Here is a 26130-nt window from a genome sequence, read left to right as displayed (position 1 = left end):
TTCTCCATTTCATAATCTTGTAAGCAATAGTTACAAAATAAGTTAGGAATATATAAGGTTAAAATATAAAATGTAATTATGTATAAAATATCATGGCATAGCGATATTATGTCATAAATTATTAAGCAAAATTAGATTAGAGTTAAAAGACCTTTTTGATATTCCAAAACCTCAATCTATCAAAATAAAATCGCGAATTAGGCTATAGTGTTTTTATTCTAATCTTAAAAGTCTAATAGAAGAGAATAATGAAACCTAAATCTTTTTAATTAAAAATCTTTTCTATAATCTTGGGTGTAGTATGGAACAGCCTTAAATCTCATTAATAACCCATATTTTTTTTTGGTAATTACCAAAAAAAAAAAGTATGGGTTATGAGCTCATTATTACATATACATAGGGCTGGAGAAAAATATCGAAAAAATGATATATCGCTCGTATCGTATTGAAAAATATCAAAAAATTATCGAATTTTCGATATATCGTAATTTTCGATACGATACGATATCGTATCGTAAGTTTTCGATACGATAACGATATGAATTTCCTTATATCGCGATATATCGTTTTATATCGAAAATACGATATATATCGAAAATTTTCGATATATATCGATATTTTATTTTCGATATATATCGATATTTAACGATATATCGAATTTCGATACGATATATCGAAATATCGATACGATAACGATATGAAATTTTTTTATATCGAAAGTTTGATATATCGAAATTCGATATATCGAAACTTTCGACGATAACGATATGAAATTCTTTCATATCGATATTTTCGATACGATACACGATACAACGTTTTCGATACGATATATCGTATCGACCCACCCCTACATATACATGTTAATCCGAAATAGAGCAATTATTTTTCTAAGTGGAAAAACAAATCAATAGGGCTTTAATAACGAAATAAGGTAGGTAAATATTTCGAAATTGGGCTATGATTTATGATTTCGAAACTATAAACAATTAACCGAGTGAATGGGTTCGGTTATTAATTTTGGGCCTAAGGATCCAGTGAGCCGAAAATATTCTCCCTTTACAAATTAATACACTGTTAATGAATAATTACACATCATACTATACATGACAACCAGTCTTTAATTGTCAATTAATAACTTAACAATTACTACTACTTAACTAACTAATCACCCTAATAACCTCATAGGCTCATATTCATCTAAATAAATTTGAGAGATAAAACAGTTGGCTTTGGCAACCATATGAATTTTATATTCAATGGTCCGATTGTCTCAAATTTCACAAAAACTGCAAGTTTTAATCGTGGCTGTCAAATACTTGCAATGATAAAATTCTTCATACACAATAGCAAGAATTGGGCATCAATGCCAAAATCACTATGAAAAACGACAAAAATAAAATAAAATTGAGACGCATTTATTTACGTAGCAAAATTTTAAAAAATAACAATAACTTAGGATACAAAGAAAACATTCTTAAATTAAGAACAAAATAGTTTATTCTTTTGCTTTTTTATGACGCTTCTATTTGCATCCCTTAATTTTAGTTTTAACACCGACAATAAGGACACTTTTTAAAGCGATGGATGATATATTTAAAAACACAAATTAGCACCCTTAATTGCATTAAAAAATATTTTTAATTGCTTTTTTTTTAATTGTAGGGAATGGTTTATCATTTAATTTGTCAAATTAAGGGCTCAAACAAAAAGAAGTTACTATATTTAAAATCGAAAGTTCAATGAATCGACTGAATTTGAAGATGCCAATTGCTGCATAAAAATATGTTCCAGGGATATTATAATCTTTCACTTGGAATAAATAATTGATTCCTTTAATTATAGATAAACAATATACTCCTTCCTTTCCATCCGAGAATATACTTTTGGTTAGACATGAGATTTAATGCATAAATAGTAAAGTAAAAGAGATATGAATAAAAATAATTAAAATAGCATTATTAGAGAAGAATGAGTTCTAAAATTAGAAAGTGCATACTCTTTTGAGACGGATTAAAAAAAAAGAGTGCATAACTCTTGAAAGAAAGAGGTAGTATCTCTGTAAAGTAAAAAAAACTTTTGCACCAAACAAAAAAATAACAAAAAATAAAAGATTACATAGTTGTATGTATTAATTAAATTGCTTGTTGTAAACCAACATTTGATTGAAAAGAACATTTATCATCTTCTAACTAACAAATTTATTTAAAAAACACATAATCCAGCTTGCATCAATAATATGATAATTAGGTACAACTGCAAACTTTTTCATGAAGAAAAAAAAGAACACCAACTTATTACAAAAATGGAGAAATGAACAAAACTATTGGCTAGCTATAACCATTAAATATCAATCAATACATCCTAAAAATATGTAACTTATATCTTAGAACCACCAAACGACAGTCTGTATATTTGCATGCCACAATTTAAATAAAAAGACCTCTATTATTATTCAGGCATGCTATAAATACAGTGCTAACCTCACTAGTATAAATAATGCATCATCTAATTCAGTCATTTTGACATTCCTTAAAAAAATTTAAATTAGCTAACATGAAGCCTTGTTTTGCTACTTTCCTAGTTGTGGCACTAATTTTAAGCTCCAATTTTCTTGAGTCCATGGCTACAACAGATTCAAGTAAGTGTTGTGTTGTTAATTATGGAGCCTAATTAACATTAGTGTACATTGTTATTAAAATGATTATTGGGGTAATTGATATGATTAATGTGAAGGTTTTTGTGGGGAGAAATGTGGAGTGAGGTGCTCAAAAGCAGGGTTGAAGAAGAGGTGCTTGAAATATTGTGGGATATGCTGTGAAGAATGCAAATGTGTGCCTTCTGGAACATATGGGAATAAATCAGAGTGCCCTTGCTATAGGGATAAATTGAATTCCAAGGGCAACCCCAAATGCCCTTAATTCATATTCTTCCTATCATTTCTTTACATATATGTTGCTTTAACTTCCTCTCTTTGAGAAGAGAATGTATTGGTGTGGTGATCAATAAAAATGAGGCTCATTTCTTTGCTCTAATCTTAATATTCTAGTCCCTACATTTCTCAAAAGATTCACCTAAAATTAATACTTTCTTCGTCCCTATGTAGTAGAATCGTTTCTTTGCGGCACAGAATTTAAGAAAGAATGTATTAAATGAGTTAAGTAAGAATAAAATAAAGTGAAGAAAAAAAGGTAAAAAGATGAAGAAAGTAAAGTACTCCCTCCGTCCCACTCAAGATGACACGTTCTTGAGTGACACGGGATTTTATAAAGTATTGATTGGTGGATTAAAGTAGAGAAGAAAAAAAAGTAGTAGTTGAATATTTTAATGAGAAAAGAAGAGAGAGAAGGTTATTTCCATAATTGGAAAGTGACCATCTTGATTGAGACAAACAAAAAAGAAAAGGTGGTCATCCTGAATGGAACGAAGGGAGTAAGAGATACTACTACTTTTTACCAAACAAAAGAAATAAGTCAGCTTAGTGATTTCTTCCAAGTGCAAAAGATTGTTTAACAACATTTATATTTCTACTAGTAAAAAAAAATTGGGGTGTATGTTTATCTATATTCCAATGAAATATAAAATTACAATTTAAATAATCTATAAATATGTTGAAAATATAAATAATGTTAAAAAAGTTTTTAACTTAATAGCATCAATCCTGTAATATGATCGGATGATTAAGTATTGGGCTAAGGGGATGCAGAAAGTGAGAATATGCCTAAGAATAATTAAACAAGAAAAGAGAAAATGGAAAAGTGAAAAAGGAAAAAAGGGAAACGATGTAGTATCTTCTTAATACTTATTTGATGAAAAATTCAATTGATAAACCTACTTTGAAATTATTTAAAATAGATCATTTAACATACATAAGCATGTACTTAGATCAGTGGCGGAGCTAGATATTTTAAAAGGGGGTCCAAACTAATTTTAAAATTTATTGAATGTGTTCAATGCTAACAACACGAAAAAATAGTTCGGATGTGGGCAATATAAAAAGCCACGCGTGAAAAATAGATAATGAGAAAATGATTAGCGAATAAATTTTTTAGAGCATAACACTAATTTTACTAATAATATAATATATTAACATGTTTATCATCAAAGAGTTATTTTCTATTTTAGATATTTTATAATAAAGGATGTCACAATAAAATTGATTTTATTAATATCATAATATTTTAAATATTTATGCAATCAAAGAATTATTTTCTATTCTTGAATTATAAAAATCACCTTTTATGATAAAATGATTTATACAAAATTACTAATGAAAAAAATCAATAGAAGTTTATAATGTGAGAAAATCCATGAAATATAAATGAATATGAGTAAATCTACAAAAATATACTAATTTGAAAAGAAAAAACGAAGTATATGATCTGCGAGCATAGCTTTAAAATCAATTTTACTAATATTATAAATCTAATAAAATATGAATCTATAAAATATAAATGAATCTAAAATAGAAATAACAAATTCCTAAATAACATAAATATGTTCCGAGTGGGGATGGAACTCGGTACCTTGCCAATGTGAGGCAAATATTTAGACCAAGTACATATAATATAATATACTCCTTCCGTTCCATAGTAATGGAGACGGTTCTTTTCAGCACGGAGATAAAGAAAAAATGTGTTAGGTGAGTTAAGTAAAAGGAGAATAAAGTAGAAAATGAAAAAGTTAGAGAGATGAAGAGAGAAAAAAGTAGGTGTGGAAAAATGTGTTGATAGGGAGTATATAGGAACCACGGAAATGGGTGAGGGGCCCAAGGCCCCCGGGCCCACCGTAGCTTCGCCCTGACTGAGATTAATATTAGAACCTCGAATTCAACACTCTTCTGGATAAATTGATTAATAAATCCGAATATATAATTCGTTTAAAACCGATTCTAAATTTTAAAATAATTCGTATTTATGTGCATTCTTTCCTTGTTAATTTTTCTGGTTATGTGGTTTTCTTATGAGAGTAAAATTTGTATTTATATTTGAAATCTAAACCAAAATCTTACTTTAGTACCGCCCAATTTTTTAACACCCCATTTCTATGTTGTTTAAATTTAATTTTATTGAATACCAACTTTAAGTGATTGTAAAATTAGAAAACTCCTAATATTTATGAAATTATTTAATTATCAAACCTCAAAAAAGATAGGGCCGCCGCCATCAGCACCAGAGCAACATCGTATCCTGCACTGTGATTTTCTTTTATTTATAAAGTGACTGTGACGGTGATGAACATTTTTGTAAACGAAAACAATATTGAATGTATCATGTAACAACGCCGTGTCATATGAATTTTTGATGTCTTTATTTAGTCGAACTATGCAAAACAATGTCGTGTCATATGAATTTTTCATGTCATTATTTAGTTTTATATAAATTCATGTCTTCAATCCATTCAAATTGTTTAGTGTTATGAAAATCAACAAATCGTTTTTTTAATGTCAAAAAAGCTCAAACCTTCGAGGAAGGTGAGCACCAAGAGATGAATAATATAGCAGCCAAGAAAAACACAAAAAAGAGAAAGCCACCACCAAATCCTATGCCAAGATCATTCTCCACCTAAAAAACCACAAGGCCAAACTAGTAGCTCAAGACAATGTTTTATCGAAAGTCCACGCCCTTTCATCACTCGTGTTTTTTCTTAGGGCCACACGATTCAATAATACTAGAAACATACAATATTGGCAAATGGAACAAAAATAACTATAACAATATCAGTGTAAAAAGAGAAAATAAATCATTATATATATCTCATAGACCTCTCATCCTATCGCTAATTAGTTTTAGGATAAAATTTTATGGAATTTTATCATAGTATCAGAATGGGTTGCTGATTGTGGACTAAATTTAACCGATCCATCAATATTTTTATAATAAAATTCAAAAAATGGCTAACCCAATAGTATATCTGGGCTTTAAAGTTGGTTTAGTTTGGTAGAGTTAATCCACCCCTATCAGAATAAAAGTCAAACACTTCCAAGCTCCTCCTGGTTTGAGAGTGAATATTGACACATGAAACAAAAAATAACCATAAAAATATCACATACAGTGAAAAAAAGAACTGAAACTACAAAATACTATTCCCTCTGTTCCACAAAAGATGTCATACTTGTGGGACGACATGAGATTTTAGGAGGTTTTGTTTTGTGTGTTAAATGGAAAAAGAAAATATGATTATTATATTTATGTGAGAGAGAAATTTTTCAAGAAATGAAAATATGACATCTTTTATGGGACAAACTAAAAAGGAAAGTGTGACATCTATTATGAGACGAAAGGAGTACATCTCAAGACAAAATTCTCTAACCCCTTAAAAGAGATGAGCTAACAAAAGAATGTCTTAAAAACCAAAACAACAACCAAGCACACACAAAAACAACAAAAGAATAAGTTAAGACTTAAGAGCCTTTGTTCTAGCAGCAAGGAGTTTAGACATTAATGTATGAGGTGCCGAGTCGAGTCCTCTTGACATCATTTGTAATTTCCTCCTATATATATGAGTTAATTTTAAAGAGAGAGAAAAAAAAGCTCAAATTATCAATGAAGTGTTCCAGTAAAAATGGAAAATTTGGACACTGTACTTTCATCCACATTCTAAGTCTCCAAATCAATCTTTTATTGTTAAATAGTATAATTGGTTTTAGAATATAATCCTATACGATTTCTATCATACTATAATACGAAAAAGGACGTCATAGTTTGGGATACATAAAACCCAATCGAATTATTGATGGTAACCTATTTTAATATACTATTGAAATACTAGAGTTCAATCCATAATTTAAAAAAAATTGAAGGGAGAAATTAACTTGAAGCCCGGTTACGTTCTTTTTGAAGATCAGACATGATCTTCCAATAGATAATGATAAGTTTATATAATATTTTGATAATGTTAATGCTTCGGTTTTAATTAACGCCCACTTTTTATTTTTATTATTGAACCTTTGCCACTTTCTGTTTGCAATTTGGAAAAAGCGTTTTGGTATATTTCGAATCAACTATAATTAGAGTATAATTTTCCATATATGCACAAATAATGTAATATATGTATACATAATTGTTTCTAAATAACTTTTTTTAAATTATTTTTTATATTATATCCATTTTTCTATATTCGTGATATATCCATAGTTGTGAGACATAAAATTAAATTCCTCATGGGAAGTTGGCAAACAACACTTGGCATGCTAAGGACTCTATAAATCTGATTGTATTGCATTTTGATGGGCCCAATAATACCTGTACTAATCTTTGGTTTAAATCTGTGCATTTTGATGGGCCCAAAAGTATATAATAAATTTTAAAGTTCAAATCTGCATTTTGAGCCAGGAGTAATCCTCACATAGTCAATGTTGTGTCGACAAATCCTAGTGTAGTGATATGACATGATTGTCGCTTTATAATTTTTTATTCTAATACTATATCATACTTATCTAGGTACATCAGCTACCTTTTATTTATTTATATTTTCTCAGATCAATGTTTTCCACTATTCAAGCAAGTTGAACTATATTTTGTGCGTATGCTAAAATCATAGTACTACTATCCAGCTCGTCCACACACAAATATAATTGCATCATCAAAGGACTCGCATCAATAAAAAAAAATACAAGGTGGCGTTACATGTTTGTATACTTTAGTCTAGCTAGTTTTTTAGTTGGGACACTTCTTTGGAGGCGAGATTTAAACAATTGATGCATTAAAGATTAAAATAAAGAGAGTTTCATTTAAATAAGGGAAAGAATAATATACAAGAGAGGATAAAGTATTTGATGAAAAAGAAATGACTCAATTACATTGGAACAACCCAAAAAGGGATAGTATGACTCAACTACACTGAATCGAAGAGAATAATAAAAAAAAAAAATTCAAACTACCTAAGGGCTGAGGGAACGCCATGGTGCATTAACTTTATTATGACAAAAGATCCCAAAAAACAACAATAATAAAAAAATCGGCAACTAACACCTAGCTCATAAACACAAGCCTAACAAAGAAAAGAAACACAAAAGTAAACACGAAAATCCAAAAGAATAGGTAGGAGCAACACTTCAAACAAATACAAGCAAACAAACACTTTACTCTCCGGTCCAACTTCTAGGTCGCTCAAGTCATCGGTGGAGGACTTCGTTGGGATACTAAGATTTGGCCACCAACTTTTAATCCATGATCTAAGACGCCATATAATGTTTTTTTTTTCTCGAGCTCCCAGTTCGGTTCTAATCCTTGGAAAATGACCTATTCTGAATATCCCAAATTGACCAAGTAATGACGTAGAACATAAAGCTCCAAGCTTTTAGTCAAACTAGAGTAGAGAAGTGTTCATCCAAGCGATGAAGCACGCCTTTGATTCATTGGCATGCAGAACGGAAAAGTTTTTAAGTCAAATTTTTTATGTATGAAATAATCCATGATGGATAAGTTTTAGAACACCCGCGATTCAATCATTCTGGGTGCGGCTGCATTGCACACCCGATTCTCGTGCAACCGCATGTCGGACTATCTTGATTCTTGACCATACACCATGTGTGTAGCAGTTACATCTGCCGCTCAAAAAATCTATTTCTTTTATTAAAAGTAATTTTAATTTATTTTAATATTCCAATTTTTCAGCAAATACACACATTTTATATCCATTTGTATATAAGATGATCGAAGGGATGGAGAAAAAATAGGAACTTCATGTAAATTGTATTATTGTTTTAGATTATACTTTATTAATTAGTTGTTTCCTTTTGATTTAACTTCATAGTTACACTTTATCGTTTACATTTTGACCAGAAAGTGTTCCTAACCTGATTGACATTCCCATGAAAATACATCAACCGAATGCTCTTAAAGAATAGAACGCTGTTTAAAAAAGTTTTTTTCTTTTTTTTCAAAATCAACATCAAGAATATTTGCCTCGTTGTAAAGCGAGGGTTAAGGAAATATCAGTTTTAGATATTAATTTGGCGGTATATTAATTAAATAATAAGTACTACTCCACATTTTAGTAATCACCCTACAAGTCTAGTGGGGTTTCTGTTTGTCTTAATAATTTATTTTCTTAAAAGAAGTAACAAAAAATTAGAGAAAGTGAGAAAGACATTAGCCTATTCATGAATAAAATATTAAATGCAATCTTTGATGAGATCAAGATCATGTTATTGTATTGTGGGGATGAATTGCACATGGTGCACTAATTTATAGAAGGAGCTATATCCTTATACGTTGTGACCTTAATAAATAGTAACCCCCCTATATTTCGGAATAGGAAACCTATTTAGTTATTGTACAAATTTTAAGAAATATAAAGAAAAGTGTAATGAAAAAGTTAATGGAATATGAGTCTCAGTTTTAAATATATTGTATTAGTTTTATAATAAAATTTGGGTAGAATAAGTTGGTAGAATGTGAGGCCTACTTACCATTTATGGTAAAGTGAAATAGAACTCTTATTGTGGGACGAACCGAAATGACAAAACAAGACTCTTATTATGGGCGGAGGGGGTAGTATTTCACATCTATTTCATAATTTTTTTTAAAGAAAAATACAAATTTAATTTAATTTACAATTTACAAATATTGAATAAATCTTCAAAAATAATAATTGTATTACAATTCCTTGATAGTTATTTTGTGGAGTAGTAAGAACGAAGAATAACAAAGATATAAATATGAATTATTCATATTAAAACTAGCTTCGTCTTGAAACAAATTCATAAATCTTGAATTTAACTAATTTAAAAATAATATATTTATATATTAATAATTTTAACTAAAAATTATTAAAATACTCTTAAAAAAATCCAAAATTGTTGGGCACCACACTCCACCACAGACCTCCGCCCGTGGTTTTCTTTTACATCAGCCACAGAAAGGGAATAATTTTCTTGCACAAACCTAAAACAAACTAGGTTTTGTAGGATCATGTTTATTAGTATTTCCTTGAACCAAAAGTGTCCCGATTTTGACTCAATTCCTATACTTAATTAGAACCTTAATATAATGTCTCATCAACTACATAAAAGTGCTTCAAAGCCCAAAGGTAATTAGGAATATATTTGTACCCTTTCCTAGTGATTTGTTTTCCCTCTCTCTCTCTAAAAATTAAGCATATATCGTAATTCATAATTTATTGCAAGTACTTTTTAACTCGTTAATCAATTCAAAATGTAGAATACGCCGCTTTAGTCCGTATCAATTTTTTTAATCTAAATTAAACTCTGCAAGAATCTTTACTAGTCGCTATTACAATATATACTTTCAATATGATGAAAGTCCTACATGATCGCACTGTAATAAAAAAAAATCCTATTTTTAATACATTTAAAGACGCTAATCAGTGTTTTTAAGTATATCACCAATACTTCAAAAATTGTCCTTACTATTGGTGTCTCAATTAAAATTACAGAACGCAAACAAAAGCATCCTAAAAAACAAAAGAACAAGTTCATTTTACATTATTTTTTAAGAACGTTTTCTTTTGTGTTCTTAATTGTTATTGTTTTAAAAAATTTCCAATGCAAATAATTGGATCCCAATTTTTGTGTCTTAAAAAACAAGTAAATTTTTTGTAGTGTCATGTTTTCTGTTTGTAATAAATTTGGATCATTACTGGTTCTTTGATAAGGCCGTGGTTATAATTTCCAAAAAAATAAAAAAAAAAAACAGAAATAATTTCGCGTAAGTTTGGTGCAAAATAATTATCTAAAGGTCAATAACTTGGTATATCTGGTTAAATAGAGCGACCGGATACAATGACCTTTTTATTTATTTATTTATTAATTAATTAAGATAAAATGTTATAAATAAAAAAGATGGTGGGACACGGCCGCAAAGTGATTTACCGAAGAATAATGTCTTAGATACAAATATTGAGATTATGGCCATATAAAAGTTATTCTCAAATTAATTTAACTTTGATATATTAGTATCAATGCATCATGAGTGTCGAAATTACTATAGTGTGTAGTATGAAGCATGAAATTATCTTCCAATTAATTATCACCTCGTACCATCTAACTTTACACCTTTCAATTTACCATTTGAAAGGTTGGAAAAGAAGGGTAATGGATAGACTTGTCAACAAAATATCAAGAAACACAAAAAAAGGTTTTCACGAATATATATAAGTTAAGATTGTGCAAAGAATTGACAAACATAATAGATTTAATTAATTAAAAACTATCAACATTAGTAATTAAGATGACATAGAAAAACCCTCAGAAATTGCTTAGTGGAAGGAGCATAATTTCCTCAAAAAATGATCTTTAATTTTCTCAAATTGCATTAAACCAATCGAGTTTGAAAATGTTTAAAGCTGAGAAATGTCCTTGTCAAGCAACCAGACAAGAAAGGTTTCAACCATAAAAATTAATTAAATGTTAAAGCAGATTGCTCATGCGTGGTGTCTAATCATAATGTTCTTAGCAAAACCCTAAAGTATTTAATGTTAATATTTTAGTATGCAAGAAATGGGTGGTCGTGGGAAAATCCTTTTATAGTCATGAAAATGTTATCCTTGCCATGTTTGGAAATATTCGCATGTTCATTACTTTAATTACATTAATTTTTCCAAAAATGGCACATGTGCATTGATCTTACACTTACCTTTGCATTGTTGGTTATGATCATCATGTTCCCTTCATCATTTTCGATATATACCTCTTCCCCTCTAATGTCACACCCTCAAATCACATCCTCTCTCTACCTATTTTTTCTTGTAGTGTCACTACTCAAAAACCCTAATCTAGATCTATTTTCATGGCGATACATACGAAAAATATTGTTGTTGTTGTTGTTTGCACGTTTGTTTTTATTTTGGATCACCATTTATGCCACGTGTCAGCACACCATCCACATAAAATCCGCCCACCGGCTCCAGTGCAAGCCCTAATCAAGTCAGGCAATCCGCCCCCTGCTCAGGTTTTAGTCAAGTCAAAGCATCGACCGGTTTCAGTAAGGTCAAAGTCTCGAGTAGCTGCACGAGTCTCGGTCAAGTCAAATCCTCGACAAAATTTAGTCAAGGCGAACCCAAAAATGATCGAGGGCCGAATCATCAATAGGTATAAGAAGATACAAACGGATGCGTATAGACCTACTTCACCAGGAAATAGCCCCGGAATGGGGCATGATGTACCTCCGAGAGGCTAGAAGGCAAGGTAGCATGACAAGAAAAACCTTAATATTCCAAAAACACACAATGTTTTTTTGTTTTATTGGTGATGTGTGGTGAGTTCTAATTAAGATTAATGTTTTGATTGTGGATCAATGAAAAATAAACTATGATGGTCCTAGATTTCCCTCCCCAACTTTTTTATTTCTACTCGAGATTATTATGGTAGAAAAGAAATGGCAATGAATTATAGATGTAGATGAGTTTGCATGCATGCAACAATTTTCTTTTGCTTATTTAGAGAAATTGGATTTTGTAATTAGTTGTGTAATTTTCCCAATGATTATGGAAGGATTTGTCTTTATTCTCTATTGACTTTTGCTAGACATCTTAGGACCACTTCTAATCTACACCAAGGTTTTAGGTGTCGAGAGAGAGAGAAGTTTGGAATACTTAATTTTTTTTTTCTTATTTCATGAAATAAATAGTGTATTATGTTAGTACTTGTTATTAAATGGAGTATTATATTATTGCATGACATATAAATTACACATACATATAGTGAGTGGTGTTTTATGTTGAGTTGTAGTATAGTGCTTGAGTTAAAATATTGTGTTAAAGATATCTATATTTTAATAAAAGAATTTGAATATTACTCTATATGTTGATGCTACTTTTCCTATTCCACACTAGTAATTAAGAATACACAATGTATGCGGCTCCACGTGTCATGTTTTGGATGGAGAACTAAGCATTATTTCTTCTGATGATATATTATATGTTGGGAGTGGTTCTAAAGAAATCAATCCTATGTTTAAATTATAAATTAATTATCCGTGATGTTGATTGGTATTGTTGAACCTAATTTAAGGAGTAAAAGGTAATGTGAAAATGCTGCGTTAAGATATTTGTGATGTTGATTGGTTATGATGATCTTAATATATGAGATAATGTTAAAATGCTGATCAGTGAAGATATTTGAGATGTTGATTGGTTATGATGATCTTAACATATGAGATAATGTTAAAATGCTGATCAGGGAAGATATTTGAGATGTTGATTGGTTATGATGATCTTAACATATGAGTTAAGTAATATTGTTAAAATGCTGAGTGAAGATATTCGAGTGTTGATCATTGGTTATGTTGATCATTGGTTATGATGATCTTATTGTAAGGGGTAAAATGTAATGTGAAAATACTGAGTGAAGATAACTCAAGATTTTTGTTAAGTTCGATGTATTTATTAAAGTGTTTATAAACATTAGAACAAATTCAATTTATTTGGGGACAATTAATACATCAATATGGGAATACTAGACGATGCGTATGATAGAAATTCATGGGTTCCATCCTAAAAACAATTGGTAATAGGAGGAGGGGCCATGAGACTTATATAGTTATTACAGTTTTGTTTGTACCCCGACGTGAGATGATATATATACTTCAATTTGTTTCGTTTTTTTATTTCTTGTTTTGATTTCTAGTATTTACTTATTTTATAGAGTATAGTTTAAGACTTTAAAAGTTATCTTGTTGGGAACCATATGATTAACGGCTATTTTATATACTACCCATATTTTATGTACTCTTTCTACTGTATGTGTTAATGTGGGTATTCTCTTAAACTTTTTTTTAAGGGGAACCACTTTTTGTGTATTCAATATGTAGAGGAATATTCCACAAATTAAAAACTAAAACCTACTCCATAATATATTTTAGAGGAATATATGCTGGTGCAGTAGAGCTTCATTGTCAAGGATTCGATAACAACACTCTCCAAATAACAATAGTTAAAAAATGGACATGTACAAATTAAATCTACAAAGAAACAAACATAATTGCAACACAGTTATAGGAAAACTGAAAGCAGTAGCACATGTGTATATGCCTAATCAATAATAGACTAACAATTACTCTCTCCGTCCCAGATAATTTGGGACACTTTGACCCGGCACGGGTTTTAAGAAATCTAATGGAAAGTGAGTTGAAAAAGTTGGTGGGATGTGAGTCCTACTTTTAAAGTATTAATTTTATAATAAAATGTGAGTAGGAATTAGTAAATGGAATATGAGGTCCACTACCAAAAATGGTAAAAGTGAAATGGGACAAATTATGTAAGACTGCCTGAAATGGAATACTGAGTCGAATTATTTGGGACGGAGGGAGTATCTCTTTAATGTTTTTTTTATTACGTGAGGTGACCCCTAAAAGTTTAGATTATATTTGCATAATCGTGCCACTTGCAGGGGCTTCATCATACGAGGTATTTAACTTAGGATATTCTTATCTCACAATTATTACGTAATAGTACTAATTAAGGCACTAAAATGTGTACTATTGCACTTCTCATTGGCCCTAACATATTCCATTGATCTCCCTTAAACGTAGAGACTTTGGAAAGAACAAGAGCATAATAATATAAAATTGGTAACATATGAGAAAAAAATAATGGTTAGTAAGATTTATTTAATTATTAGTAAAATTTTCCAGATATAAATTTGGCTAATTTTTATTGATTGATGATCAATATGACAAAGAAAAGACTAGTTTTAAGTTTTAAGTGACGAAAGGTATATAATACTATGGCTAGCTCACTTATTTTCTATACCTGTTAATTTCTTTATTAAGTGTAATTAATTTGTCTCTCTTTTACTTTTTAGATAAGTAGTACAATCACAACAAAACTTACATTCTCTCCTTATTTTATTAAATAAATCAAAAAAACCACACCCACCAAAATACCCATGTAATCAAGTGAATCAAGACCTTGCACATAAGCATTGTGGGGGATGACATATGATTATATTTAAAGTAATTTAATTCTTATTGGTAGCATTAACCTTTTGTCATAGTAAGTCAAAAGGTTTTTTTTTTTCATAGTTAGTCAAAAGGTGTATCGTGTAGTTGTGAATGACTAGGAAAATTTCTGGGCAATTGGTTAATGATCTCCCTGTTGACCGCGCACCATCTCTCTTCATCCAAAGGAGCGTGATAAGTCAACTTGCACTTATTTGGAGGGAAGTACTCATGCTCATGCATGTTTAGTTTTTTAATTGTTTTTAATACTACGTCCATCCTTTCAAAATAGAAACTAAATTATTTTCATTTTGGGTCGTCCCTTAAAAATAAAAATTTTTGAATTTTTTTATTTTAGGACGTGGACTCCACAATTAACTAACACTACTTTGACTACTTTTTCTCTTTCTCTCTCTTACTTTATCAAATTTTCTTTTCTTCTTTCTTTCTTTACTAATTATTTTATCTTACTTTACCAATTGTGTATTGAAATTCGTGTTATATCAAAAATTTCTGTTTTTCAAGGACAGAATGTAGTGTAGAAAAAGCTGCGACTTGATATGACCAAATGAATAGAAGGCAAAATATGTCCTTTTGAAAATAGGAGGTGTGTCTCATGTTCGGCCTCTTCTCTAACACAGAAAAATTGCAATTTCCTACATGAAATAAGGATTTAACATAACTAAGTTGAGCTAATTTTAATACTATACTTTTTTCAAAATGAGGAGTTTATAATATTGATGGAATTGCAACATATTCAAAAGCCTAATAAAAATGATTCTTACGCAGTTGAACCCGAAACGGCGAGATCTTTGGCATAGAACATTAACACACACCCACAGTCCACACACACCTTTTATAAAAAATGATGCATATCTTATTTCATATGTATGTGTTATATAAACTAATTTAGATTAAGAGTTTGATGTTTAACAGATGGAAAAATATTGGATCAAAATATCTTTCTGTATAGAATTAGTACTTCTTTTTTGATCCGAATAAATTAAGTCGAATTAACACCAATCCATTTCGAAGTAGTGCTATGAATTAATAACAATATATTGGTAGGGCCACTGACGAACACAGTTACAGTGGGGGGATTATCTTTATTAAAATTTATTGGAAATTATTCTGAGTCCAAATCAAGTTATTGATTGAAGATCAGGAGGGGCTGAAATTACATTGGAAAAAGAAAAAGAATGGTTGCAAAAATAGTTTGAGAAGAAAAAATAGTTTGAAGGAGAAAAAGATTGCATAAAAATACATACTACACTAACAATGTGAAATATTTTTTTAATATATTGTACTGCCGTAAGAAAAATATAAAGCATTGATGCCCTACTATTATTTTTTTTTGTGTCCGACACCATATGGCATCATTATTAATAAAAGTTTGTAGATGTGAATAAAAATGTAGTGCTTTTCCTTTGGATTTGATGCAATTTTAGTATTTTATAGACTGATTTTGGAAGTTAATTTACCTCGAATGTAAGTCGTGGCTGGATAGAAAATACTACCAAAATTGACAAAGTTTAGAGTAAGAGAAAGACCAAAACTACAAGCGACATGTATTGCTAAATGCTAATTACATGGAGTACTCCTAGGCTAGAATGTAGTAGGATTTGTTGTAAATTGATAGGATCCAAATTCCTATCATCAGATTTCAAGACCATGCAAAAATGAAAACAAGACAATACCCTAATTGAAGTTACAGAGGAGGCGTTTCACACAAGAATGATAGTAATAAATATTTTATATCTTAATTCTTAATTATACAAAAAAGTTATCTAGGAAAAAAACATTAAGTTTGGTCCCATACATTTACCCTAAAATTCTTTTTGGTCTCATACATTAAGTTTGTGATCTTTTGGTCCCTAACATATTGTTTTGTTATCTTTTGGTCCCAAACATATTGTTTTGCTCCAAAATAACCATTTTCTGTTAAAATTAACAGTCAAATGTTTGATCAATTTAATACTAGTAACTTAATTATAATCTAGGACTAAAGTCCAATTTTGGTTCCGTACATTTTCCATAAAATTCTTTTTGGGTCCCATACTTTAAGTTGTGACTTTGTTTGGGACTAAAATATACCAAAACAATATGTTAGAGACCAAAAGATCATAAACTAAATGTATGAGACAAAAAGGATTTTAGGGCAAATATAAGGGACCAAAATTGGACTTTACTCTTATAATTAAATCCTAACAACTATGAAAATAAATAAAATTCTAACAAGTATAAATAAATCATAAAATACATCTAATTATCAACTCACTTTCGGAATAAAATAAAAGTATAGGTCCTTATCAACTCCTCATAGTTGAAATACACATTGCCCTCGAGGTGTAAGCCAGAAAATAAATTTTCATCTTTGTTTTGATCATCATTTGCAATTAAAATTACATGACTTGGTTGAGTGAAATCAGGTTTTTGTTGGGATTTTTTAGGTTGACACTGATTGAGAAACTGTCTTTTGGCATGAGATCTCTTTTAGTAACTTCAGTGACCACAACAAAGAGTTTTGGGCTATGGAATTTTGAAGGAAAATCTGGATTGCACTGTATTATGCTCAACCATTGTCTCGACGTGCACTTGCGGTTGCGACTCATTTTTATATTTTACAATAGTCCCGATGACGGGACCAAACATAGCATTGGTTTTTTGTCGATATGCAAATATTTTGTACGTGAATGTGCGTCATATTGGTGTAGATGGTGAAATATTGATCAATTTTTTGTTGAAAAATAGGTAGAGAGTTTGCCCACGAGCTGTGCAGATTATTACATTGATAATCTTGGAATTATTCCGATGTTGGGTGGTCAAGCAAGAGATCCACAAGGAATAAACGACAATCATCATAATATTAAAACAATCAAAGTATTCCTAATTACTAAAGTCCAACCTGTGGGATCGCTGCTAGAAAAGCGAGGGGCAACAAGGGGAGCTTGAGCAGTAATGGGAGAAGAGTAAATCAATTAAAACATCAGTTGATAGGATCCATCGGCAAATTTCAAGAGTAAATCTTTTAAATCATCAATCATTTATGAGGATAAAAAAAATGTATCTTCGAAATTATCTTTTAAATCATCAATCATTTATGAGGATACAAAAAATGTATCTTCGAAATTAAAACATATCCAAACAACTATGATAAACAAATCAAATTCTAGTAATATCTAAATTATACTCCCTCCATTTCTGAAAAGTACTCCATCCGTCCATAAAAAATAATCACATTTCCAGTACGATTTTAATGAAAAATTAGTAAAATAAGAGAAGTGAGAGAAAAAAACAGGTAAGGTTAAAATATTTGGACAGCACAATACCCCTAAACAATTTTACTACTCCTCCGTCCCTTAAATAATATCACAGTTTGATGGAGCACGAGTTTTAAGAAATATAATGAAAAGTGAGTTAAAAAAATTTGTAGGACGTCAGTCTTATTTTTAAAATATTAATTTTATAATAAGCTGTAAATGAGAATAAGTTAGTAGAATGTAAAGTTCATTATAAAAAATGGTAAAAAGTGAAATAAATGTGACAAATTTTATGGGACGGACAAAAATGAAAAAATGTGACAAAATTTCAGAGACGAGGAAGTAATACATTAACACTCATACTTGGCATAGGGTGTAAAATAGAATAAAATAATAATATGGATATTATTTGAAAGAAAATGAAGTATCGAATTCCTATCGTAAACTATATTTTTCATATACTGATTGATAAATTTTAGGTTATAGAAATCGTTGGATTGATGTGCCGTAACTTGATGTACAAACACAGAGGGGGAAAACCCCAGGCCGATTGCCGCATGGCAATCAGCATATGGCATTGGGAAATGGGGGGATTCAGTTTGACCACCGCAGCTGTCCGCTTTGGCGGCGGAGATACGGGGCGGCGCTCTTTAATTTTGCACCCACAATTTCTGTTTTAACAATTTTCAACCCTCGTAGTTTGTGTCGATCGATCATCAACTCTACACGTTTGCTCATCCTAATCTCAATTAACTACTCTTACCCTTTTCCAATCACAGACGTGTCACTTTCCTGCTACTCACCGTCTCGCCACGTCTCCCTCTCTTCCTCTCCTACAATGTTTTCGCTTTTTTTACTATTTCTTTTTCTGTTTAAAGCTCTAGTCTTGAAATCCCTAATTCCCCAATAGCTCACCACCACCAGCCGCTCTGCCTTTTGTCTTCTCAACATTCATCAGTTCTGTTGCCCCAGAATTCTCTATTTGCTCTCAATTTCAGGTTTTGTTGCCTTTTTTGTTTCTACCAATCAATAAACCATATGATTGCTGTATGGATACAGAGTTTTGAGTTGTGTGATTGTTTATGCAAACAATTAGTTCAATTATAGTCTTCATTTCTTGTGTTCTACATAATTAGTTCAATATATGTTTAAGATTAGGTTTATATATGCTGTCTTATTGCAGAGGTAGTTTGCATTATTGAACTTTGTCTATGTTGAGATGGTTTTGGTGTGCTGTGAAATCGAAACGGTTGCAACGCTGTGGAATTGATCGATGGCTCTGTTGGTGTCTTCATTAGTGGGATTGGCACTAAGGCCTCTATTACTAGCAAAACTGTCTTGCCAAGTCGGGGCGCGAGGCCTCTGCATCGTTGTGTTGACGTGGTTGGAGGTGTTGAGATATGCTCTCTGCCTGCATTTTGTTATCCTATGGAGGCTTGCAATCTGGGGTATGGCGGTTCTGTCCCTTCCCGTACGAGCATTCAGTGCGTTGTATAGGGAGAGAATGGTAATTTTGCTTCAACTTTGTGCTCCTTCAGTGGATACTTGCATTGTGTAGTTTTGTAGTAATTAACTTGAGGTTATTGCATTGCTTCATCATAGTCGCGTGCAAGTTTTGCTATTGGAGATTGTTTGAGCTACATTGTGCTGCTTCGATTCTGTGTAAATGATTTTGTGAGTTCCGTTGCACGTCTAGGCTTACTTGTATTCAGATATGAGGTTACATGTAAGTTAGTTTTAGTGCTAGATTTCAGCTTAGAAGAAGGAAATTCGTTTATTTCCCTGTTTCTAGCAAGGTGTGATGCAACTAAGTGTACATGTAGTGTAGCCCGTGTTATATGAGAGGGCACATGTTGCAAATCCTTGCTAAATGAGAATGTTGGGTGATGCTTTTTTGAGTTTGTTGCATCTATATTCGCTTCAAGAGATTATATCAAAGTCGCGTGCTTAGTTTTTGTTTGTGACAGAGTTGAGGTATTAGCATTACATTTTGCTTCAATTCTCCAAAGATGATTTTTGCTCTCACAGTCGATGTGGAAAGTAAGAAAAAGCACGAAAGAGAGAAAAAATTTACTGGAGTCTTGCAGTTTTACTAATTAGAGAACAGTCGATATGCAGCTAGAGATGCAACTCCATCGACTGAGAAATGAAATGGAAGATGTTCTTTTGGATTCTAAGGAGCTAGAAGAGCAACTCCACGAGGCCATAGAAGAACGTTCAACAATGGAGATGTTGGTTATAGAACTCGAGAAAGAGCACGGCGAAGCCATCCTTAAGATTAAGTTACTAGAAGGGGAGGTAACTAAAGAATCAATCCTCGACTCCTTAATGTCATGTCATGTTTCGTTCATCTATGTCGACATCTCTTGCATTCATTCCCCGCCCTAACCTGCAGGTCCAGAATCTGAAGGATGAAGCACAACAATTGAAGGAGATTCAAGGGAAAATTCTCTCGAGCTACGTGGGTCAAGACGGCCGCCATCTCACAGTCACTCATAACATCGGTAAATCACCTTACAGACTTGATTATGATAGAGAAGAAGTGATTGAAGATGTTTCCAAGGATGAGATGAGGATGTTTGCGAGGATAATCTCAAAGGAGTACGGTGTTCTAGCACGAGAGAGGAAGGTGGCGCTATCTAGAAGCCTATTTAGCGTATTGCTATCCCTCATGGTTGGTTTAATCGTCTGGAAAGCCAAAGCTCCGTGCACGCCTCTAGTAATTGCTCTTTTTGTAGTTGTCACCATGTCGTTGCGTAGCGTTCTCCAGTTATTTGCGCGGGTTGAGCATAAACCCGCATCCGAGTCCCTCGTCCTCTTGAGCATCAATTGGTTTATACTTGGAACTTTAGCTTATCCCATGTTTCCAGCGGTGGCTCGTTTCTTGGCTCCGGTGGCTGAGTTTTCTACAACGAGCTCTTGAGTAGCGGCCGCGGGTAATAGTCTTCGGTTTTGGAAGTTACGCACAGTGTCAGTCTCCGATGTTTTCGGTTTTCTTGTCTTGTTTGTAGCATGGTTTGAGGTTTGTACTAATATGGTTTGCTATATAGAGGTGATTTAAATTGTTGTAGTTTTATTCTGACTAGTGTAAAATCCGTGCTATGCGTGGATTATTAATTTATTTTTATATCTGTCCAAATTTTAAAAAGGTAACCAACATTTACATAGCATAAAAAAATAATACTTTCTCTCATCTGCAGCAAAAAATTGTAAAATAAGAGAATGACAAAAGATAGGTGAAGTAAGAGATAGGGAGAAGAAGTGTTGGAAAGAGATGAGAAAAAAAGAATAAAGCATAAAATGAAACTTTTATTTCTTAAAATGAGATTATTTGTTTTGGACAATTTTAAATGGCAAAATGAAATTATTTTTCATGGAGGAATGAGTATAAATAAAAATACGTATGTAACAATAATTTAATCTTGTATTGCCTCGTGTTTAGAAATACAACCTTGATTAGTTTTTGTTACTTTCAATTGGAAACATAGTCTTATTCACCTTGCTTATCTTATCTATCAGAAACCACAGTGAATTGATATTGAGTGAAATGGCTTCTAATGGAGCTCTTATTTCTGTTATGCATATTATAAATCAACATCAAACACATCCACACCCTCCTATTTTTATCGACTTAAAACAGGTCGAATCTCTCACTCTTCCTTGCAAGAGGGCTGTTCTTCCCACGGTGGCTACACCGAGGATGAAGATATATGGGAGAGTCGAATTGCTGAAACAGCTTACGATGTTGAAGATGGGACCGAGTCCTATATTGTCGATCAAGTTCATGCTCGGTCAAAAATTGATCTACAACACATACAAATTAATTAATTCAAAGACTAAAACTAATTTACATTATCAATTTTGGAGGGGCTAATAAATTATTTCACTTATTGTAGAAGATTATTTTATATTCAACTTGCCTCAATTATTGGAAATTCATGACACCCCAATTTTGGATTATCTAATCTGTATATTGGTTGTTAGACATAGAAAATGTAACTTAAACTACGTATGACTAATCTACAAAACTATTCATCAAAAACCAGTTTGGTTGTTTCTTCACATTGCAAATTAACACAGTCTATCTTCTTTTTATCTTGCTAGTCTTGAGAAACCACCTCTGTGAATTAAAATTTGAGTGAAATGGCTGCTTATGGAGCTCTAGTTTCGGTTATGTATATTATAGATCAAATCCAAACACATCCACGCCCTCCTATTTCCATTGACCAAAAACAGGTTGAATCTCTCACTCAACTAGTGACTTCCTTGCAAAAATTTCTTGAAGGCTATTCTCCCCGCGGTGGCTACACCGAGGATGAAGATGTCTGGGAGTGTCGCATTGCTGAAGCGGCTTACAATGCTGAAGATGTGATCGAGTCGTATATTGTTGATCAAATTCTTGTTCGATCAAGAAATGATGTACAAAACATCAGCTCCACTGAATTCTATCAAGGTCTTGTTCAATTTATTAGCAAAGTTATTGGATTAAATTTAATTAGTCTACACACTTTTTGCTTTCTAATCAAGGCATGGTGACTTAAATAGGTTTGCAGGAGGTGATAGAGAACATGAATTTGATCAAGATTGAGATTGATGAGAAGATGGTACTCCAAGATCAACAACACATCATCAAGCCTTTGAGCGGTGATGTCGTTGCTGCAGGCTCGTCTAAATCTACTTCCACTGCTAAGAACGTCACCATGATTGGTTTTGATGATGTCTTGTTGCAAATGTTGGACAAGATCACTGGAGGAGGATCCAGCCGCCAGATTATCCCGATCGTTGGAATGGGTGGGATAGGCAAGACCACTCTTGCTCGGAATATCTATGTAAGTCCACTTGTCCAGGAATCTTTTGATGTTTGCGCTTGGTCAACAATTTCTCAAGGGTACAATGCTCGAGAAATTCTTAGACAAATTCTTGATCAGGTAGACGGGGCTAAGGGGGGTGACTTAAGTGTAGATGAGTTAGGAGATTATTTGTACAAATATTTGTTTGGAAGGAAGTATTTTATTGTAATGGATGATATGTGGACAATTGAGGCTTGGGATCGAGTCAGGAGATTCTTTCCGGATAATAACAATGGGAGTAGGATGGTAGTGACTACGAGGCTATCAAACTTGGCATCTCAATTTAACTACTCCAATGGTCTTGATTTGGAATTTTTGGATGAGGATGCTAGTTGGGACCTATTTTGCAAAACTGTGTTCGGGGAAGAAGCTTGCCCTCTTGAGTTGGAGGACATTGGGAAAAAGATTGTGCAAGGTTGTAAGGGACTTCCGTTGTCGGTTGCTGTGATCGGGGGACTCTTATCAAAATCTGAACGAACAAAAGAAAGTTGGGGATTGTTTGAAAAAAATATAAGTTCAATTGTGAACTTGGATGATAACGAGAATTGCTTGCAAGTATTATACACGAGTTATAATAATTTGCCAGCGTTTTTAAAACCATGTTTTCTCTATATGGGAATATATGACGAAGATGAAGATATTTCAATCTTTGAAATCACCCTTTTATTGGTTACGGAGGGATTAGTAAAACCAATTAATGGAAAAAGTTTAGAAGAGGCAGCAGAAGAGTATATGGAAGAACTTGTTGATAGAAATATGGTTATAGTAGAAAACCGCAAGCATTCTGGGAAACTAAAAACATTGAAAATGCATGACCTGTTGAGGGATGTATGTGTGAGAGAAGGTCGAAAATTGAAGTTTTTAAGTTTGTTGGAAGAGGGGAGCTTTCCACAAGCCATAAATTCTCAACGTCGTATCGTGCGCAGGTCAAAAGAAGATGAATATCCAACTCAAATCCTTCAACTCTTGGATTCTGCTTCCCTTCTCCGGTCATTTTTAGGGTCATGTCCAAGGAGTTTGGCATGTAAATTTAGATTGTCAAGGGTACTTCTGTTTGAGGAATGTTTTGAGCAAGCAGATAGTTATGAGAAGATTTTTCGTGGTTTGGTTAACTTGCGTGTTCTCGGTCTCACTGTTGATATGCATTTGTTACCCAGAATTCCTTCTTCAGTGTGTTTTCATTGGAATTTACAGTCAATATATTTATCTGGTATCAGTGATGACTTTGTTTTGGAGACTTGGAAGGTGTCTCAACTTAGGCATGTCATAACCGATGACGAAGGAAAACTTGATGGTGCATATTGTCTCCCGAATTCTCTCACTGAGGAAGAGGATACGGTGGTATTAGAAAACCTGCAAACCCTTTATAATGTGAAGAATCTCAAGTTTGGCGAGGGAGTGCTTAAAAGAATCCCGAATGTCAAAAAATTGAAGCTATACTATGATGCCTCTGGTGAAGAAGATTGTTACGCTCTCAACAATCTCCATCGCCTCCACAAACTTGAAACTCTTCGACTTGTTTGTGATACAGCACTATCTGATGGGCATTTGGTGCAAGAAGTGATCTTCCCGCGTTCTCTCAAGAAGTTGATATTGAAAGAAACCTATCTTCCTTGGGAAGACATGAACGCGAAAATAGGTTTGTTGCCCCTTCTTCAAGTTCTCCAGCTGGAAAGGAACTCCTTCGCTGGGTCTGAGTGGGAAACAATGGAAGACCAGTTCTTGAGTCTCAAGTTCTTGCAGATTGAGCATTGTGATCTGGAGTGTTGGATCACAGACGACACCCACTTTCCAAGCCTCGAGCATATTGTTCTTTCTGATTTATCCGCCTTGGGAGAGATTCCTTTGAGCATCGGAGACATACCAACGCTTCAATCCATTAAGATGAGTCAATGTAGTCAATCTGTGGTGGATTCAGCTGAAAGAATACAGGAGGAGCAACTGGAACTAGGCAATGAAAATCTTCTAGTCCTTAATTATTCGATGAAGAATTTGTGAGGTAACCGTTCAACCTTATTTTTGCTTTTTGTTTAGTCCTCTAAAAACATACTCAAGCAAGAGTGGATTCACTTATTAACTACCTCAAGTAAGATATGCACATTAAGATGTTTTTTTTTTAATTACATAATTTTTATTAGTATGTTGTAATCAATTGTCCTTCACTTTTCACATGAAATAAGACCAACATTGCCATCATAGAAGAAAATTATATTGGTTGTTACTTAATGTTGCCCCATTTTTAAAAATCTCCATAAAGAGAAATTTCATACTAGTATATTTTTGCAGAAATTGCTCTACGGATCATGTCTACTTGTAGTGGGAGAAGATGCAAGTCTACAAAATCGAGCTAATCCAAGTTGTGTTTGTTTCTAGCATTTTTATGTAACTTATTTACTGTTATCCCTTTTCCTATTCAAGTATGTATTGTTTGTATTGTATTCATTTCAAGATTGAGAATATTAAGTTATTGTGATTTTGTGAGTTTGCTAATCAAACTGTTGTTGATAAGAATGCAGTTTATTTATCATATGGAAAAGTACTCCTAATTAATTGATTTGAGTCTTGTTATAGGTTGATTCTATCGTCATTTTATCTCTAATTAATTGCATAACATATCTTAGTGTTTCCATTTCAAAAAAAAATAAAATTAGAGTATGTGAAAGTTCTCATAGAATCCGTTGGTTTGTACTCCCTCTGTCCCACAAAAGATGTCACAGTTTTCTTTTTAGTTTGTCTCACAAAAGATGTCACATTTTCATTTTTAGAAAAAATTATCTCAAATTAATATAAAAATTACATTTTCTCTCTTCATTTAACACACAAAACAAAACCTCCTAAAATTTCGTGTCATCCCACAAGTGTGACATCTTTTGTGGGACGGAGGGAGTATAAAACAAAATTAATTTGTATGCGACATATTTCGTCCAAAAAAGAGATGGACTGGGTTTTTATAAAAATATGGATTGGGTGGTTTGGACTTGCACAAGAGACCCATTTGTAATACTAGTGTTACCACCCGTGCTATGCACGGGCCAAAGAATTTTCAAATAATGAAAATATATTAACAATTAAATATATTAAAATAAAATATAAAGTAAATAATATAAATATATATTTATG

At 32.2% G+C, this 26130-nt stretch overlaps 3 protein-coding genes across 4 annotated transcripts; all 3 read left to right on the top strand.

Moving 5' to 3' along the window:
* The first annotated feature begins 2485 nt into the window (after nt 1–2485).
* Nucleotides 2486–3032, top strand: LOC125215761 (peamaclein-like). The gene is made up of 2 exons (XM_048117297.1): nt 2486–2638; nt 2734–3032. Exons 1-2 carry the CDS (start codon nt 2554–2556, stop codon nt 2916–2918), a joined length of 270 nt encoding a protein of 89 aa, XP_047973254.1. The 5' UTR covers nt 2486–2553; the 3' UTR covers nt 2919–3032.
* Nucleotides 3033–18636: 15604 nt separating this feature from the next.
* Nucleotides 18637–21313, top strand: LOC125210423 (coiled-coil protein). 2 transcript variants are annotated; one of them, XM_089067081.1, is made up of 4 exons: nt 18637–19158; nt 19344–19667; nt 20279–20458; nt 20556–21313. In XM_089067081.1, exons 2-4 carry the CDS (start codon nt 19434–19436, stop codon nt 21081–21083), a joined length of 942 nt encoding a protein of 313 aa, XP_088923207.1. In that variant the 5' UTR covers nt 18637–19158; nt 19344–19433; the 3' UTR covers nt 21084–21313. The 2 variants fall into 2 exon arrangements, with proteins under 2 accessions (XP_088923207.1, XP_088923208.1); XM_089067082.1 differs by having other exon boundaries at nt 18638–19158; nt 19459–19667.
* A 945-nt stretch (nt 21314–22258) lies between these two features.
* LOC125212912 (putative late blight resistance protein homolog R1B-16) lies at nt 22259–25511 on the top strand. The gene is made up of 3 exons (XM_048113206.1): nt 22259–22613; nt 22706–25009; nt 25297–25511. Exons 1-2 carry the CDS (start codon nt 22304–22306, stop codon nt 25006–25008), a joined length of 2613 nt encoding a protein of 870 aa, XP_047969163.1. The 5' UTR covers nt 22259–22303; the 3' UTR covers nt 25009; nt 25297–25511.
* Nucleotides 25512–26130: the final 619 nt, after the last annotated feature.

The sequence above is a fragment of the Salvia hispanica genome, chromosome 3 (genome assembly GCF_029641045.1).
Source record: "Salvia hispanica isolate PSC_SH4W2 chromosome 3, Shi_PSC_v1, whole genome shotgun sequence".
NCBI lineage: Eukaryota > Viridiplantae > Streptophyta > Magnoliopsida > Lamiales > Lamiaceae > Salvia > Salvia hispanica.
Note: the sequence above shows the minus strand (reverse complement) of the source record. Positions and strands in the feature narration are given on the sequence as shown.